This window comes from Ochlerotatus camptorhynchus, unplaced genomic scaffold (genome assembly GCF_037179485.1).
Source record: "Ochlerotatus camptorhynchus isolate MF236.1 unplaced genomic scaffold, CSIRO-AGI_Acam_v1.1 ptg000304l, whole genome shotgun sequence".
NCBI classification, from domain to species: Eukaryota; Metazoa; Arthropoda; class Insecta; order Diptera; family Culicidae; genus Ochlerotatus; species Ochlerotatus camptorhynchus.
The window spans coordinates 3,128,688-3,131,817 of record NW_027040792.1 but is presented as its reverse complement, the minus strand read 5'-3'; the positions used below and the strand labels follow the sequence as shown (position 1 = coordinate 3,131,817).

The 3,130-nt window shown below is 44.2% G+C and overlaps 1 protein-coding gene across 1 annotated transcript; it reads right to left on the bottom strand.

Moving 5' to 3' along the window:
- Positions 1-843: 843 nt before the first annotated feature.
- On the bottom strand, positions 844-2,744 carry LOC135707207 (zinc finger protein 665-like). Its single transcript, XM_065228967.1, has 3 exons — positions 2,505-2,744; positions 1,479-2,445; positions 844-1,413 (listed from the first exon to the last, which is right to left on the bottom strand). The coding sequence occupies exons 1-3, from the start codon at positions 2,631-2,633 to the stop codon at positions 1,049-1,051; spliced, it is 1,461 nt and encodes a 486-aa protein (XP_065085039.1). The 5' UTR covers positions 2,634-2,744; the 3' UTR covers positions 844-1,048.
- Positions 2,745-3,130: the final 386 nt, after the last annotated feature.

Here is a 3,130-nt window from a genome sequence, read left to right as displayed (position 1 = left end):
CGATTATCTGATTACCATTTACAACGACCACTGCCATCCCTTTTATGAACCGCCAATCACGCTGAACAACCACGAAACACAAACGTTAACAAACTCTGTAAAAACCACTATGTACCAAGGGAACACCCTAAGCACATCTATACCCAGGAGAACCCCCTCAGGGTTCACCGAAAAAATCTAAACTACGTTACTAGGGGAGTCCCTGGGGAGACGGCTGAAAATCTCCTAAATAAAGAAAAAAAAATAAACCAACACACTCAAAGCTCTTTAAAAAGGGATTCCTTTAAGAGGTTCGACAAATTTAAAAGATCACATATTGCATGTTTAATTGGAAACAATGACGTCGATTTCTGCGACGGTAAGCAGTGAATAAGTCGAAAGTTGTCAATATCTTGGCAGCCAATTAGCGTCAGACGACGGGACCAGATCGACATAGGACCCCGAATGAAGAAGGCTAGGGGAATGCCTTTAGATTAGACCAAATTAACTCATCAAACCCCTAACTTTCAATCCCACCAGAAATCTTTTCTGTTGCCAGCAAAACATGGTGCGTATCACCGAAGAACACTCAAAAGCTGCATGTCTTATGTCGATGTCAGCAGAAATTCGAGAACGTAAGTGGAGGTGGTTTGGCTGCACATCAAATCTGCAAGCAAACTCCTTATTAGAACCCGGCAAGACATTACAGCCGTGGCAGATCCAGAGGCATCAACAAATATTTTTTTCTTTAAATAGACAGAAATTTGATCGGTTCGATGGAAAATTCTTATTACCGTCGGATTGTGATATCAATGATAAGGCGTCGAGAGTTTCCAATAGAGTCGTTCTTGCCTTCGTATCATTTTCTTATAAATACTCACCTGTTGAGATCAGTGGAAATCCGACAACGCAGTTCAGTTTTAGCCGTTCATCACTCTTGGCTCTTCAGCGACGGTTAAGTGACAGCTAAATCTATTGTCTAACTGTCAGATTTTTCGCAACGGATCAGTTGCCCAATGTCGATGCATTGAGCGCCCAGGACAGTCCAGAAGCCTTTTTATTTTCTCACCTAATAGCTACCAGGCTCAGTAGATTCGGCCAGAAAATGTCCGAATTCCGGAGGAATCACTACACCTGGATTCACCGTCGGAGGTAGCACTTCATGCTTCCTGCCGGATTCTCCGTGACTCTTTTCGTGTTCCCTCATATTTCCTAGGGTGGCAAATGCTCGCGGGCAGAATTTGCACTTGTAGGGTTTTTCCTTCGTGTGGACTCCCCGGATGTGCGTGTCCATGTGGTGCTTCTGGCGGAAAGCTTTCTGGCAGTACTGGCACACGTACGGTTTCTCCCCGGTGTGGACCAGCAGATGCTTCCGGTGCGAACCGTACGAAGTAAAACGTTTAAAGCAGATGTGACATTCGAAACGTTGTTCACCTGTGGGAGATCGCACATGTTAGATGTTGTAAATATTAAATTAAAACTCAACCTCCGAATCATACCCGTATGTGTTCTCATGTGCATATTATGAACCCCAGGATGTGTGGAAACCTTTCCGCAGTATTGGCATACGTAATCTTTTTTCTTCCTTGGTGTCCGCTTTCTCTGTTGGCCCCGCGGCAAGTGAGTGGTCTTGTGCGAATTTAAGACACCCAGCGTCTTGAAACCCTTGTTGCACAAGTCGCAGATAAAGTCCCTCGTTTCGATATGGATGGCATAGTGGACGCGTAGCTTACTTTCCGTGGAAAAACCCTTGCCACACTTATCGCAAACGTACGGTAAATTATCGCCGTGATCCTGCATGTGGCTTCTCAATCCTGATGGCGTGAAATATTTCTTGTCACACTGGGGGCATTCATAAGGACGAATGCCGGTGTGTTGTACTTCGTGCTCTTCCAAATACGATTTCCTCGTAAAATGCTTAGAGCACTGCTTGCACTGGTACTGCTGCTTAGGATGCTTAGCTTTTCTATGATCACTCAAGGCCGAACTCTTATCGAACTGATCCCCGCAGATGTCGCAAATGTTACCCTTCTTTTTATCCAACACGTCCGGCTTTGGCTTCTCAGACGACTTCTCCTTTTCCACTGCACCGAAGTCATTCTCGCTATCAGATTCCTCTGAATCACTGAGCTCGTCTTTGTGTTCATTTGGATCCCAATCCACCCCAACCTTCAGCTGAGTTTCCACCTTCGCCGAACAAAAATCCTCGTCTTCCAATGGCTCTGCTTTCACGTAGACCTTCTCGGCCGCCATGATCACATCCTGCTTTGTTCCTTCCTGTGCCAACAGGAACCGACTGCAGTCGAATGGCGAATGGTGCTTTTCGTCGTTTTTGATTAAAAACTCCATTTCGCGCCGAAGCTTGGTATCCGTTATCTCGCACCGCATCTTGAAGTTGTATGCATGTTCCAGGTTCAGATTACAGCGTCCACAAATGCGCTGCGGCAGTCCATCGTTGAAGGAGATCTAAATAAGGATAGATAAATAATGCATATAAAAACTAAACAGGAACAGCTCATATTTACCGCAATATTGGCACACGCTCGTATCTTTGCCAGTAGATGCTCGTTCTTGCCGGAAAACAGCTCGACCCAGCTATTCCCAGTTTGATCCGGAGATTCACACAATCGACATATGGAGGCGTAAAATTCCATTGTGAAGAATATTCTTACTTAAGTCGGTAGCACATTTATACGTGATTATTGATTATTCTCGATCATAAAATTGCAGAGACGATTGATTTTTGTAAAGAAAACATAAAAACTTCACGTTTTGTTTATGTTCTAGTTGTTGTTGAACTAATTTTTTGGGTCAACAACGCTGAAAATTTAATGACACGAGAATGAACTGAATGAATGAATGATGAATGAATGAATTCGACAGTGATCATTCATAAGGGCCAATGTCACATCATGCTCAAACAGTGGAAAGCATTGAAATTTCGATGGGGTTTTATCTGGGGGGGACGTGCTGTCAAATCAGCCTACTGATCATTCTTGTATGAAACTAGTTCCAAACGTAAACAAAAGCTGTATGTTTCTTATGGCGTGTTTACGTTTGGAACCAGTTATGCGAGGCATGCGAGGTAGGCGACGATTGTTCGTATTTGACAGCCACCTCCCCCCCTTGGGTTTTATCAACAATCAATACG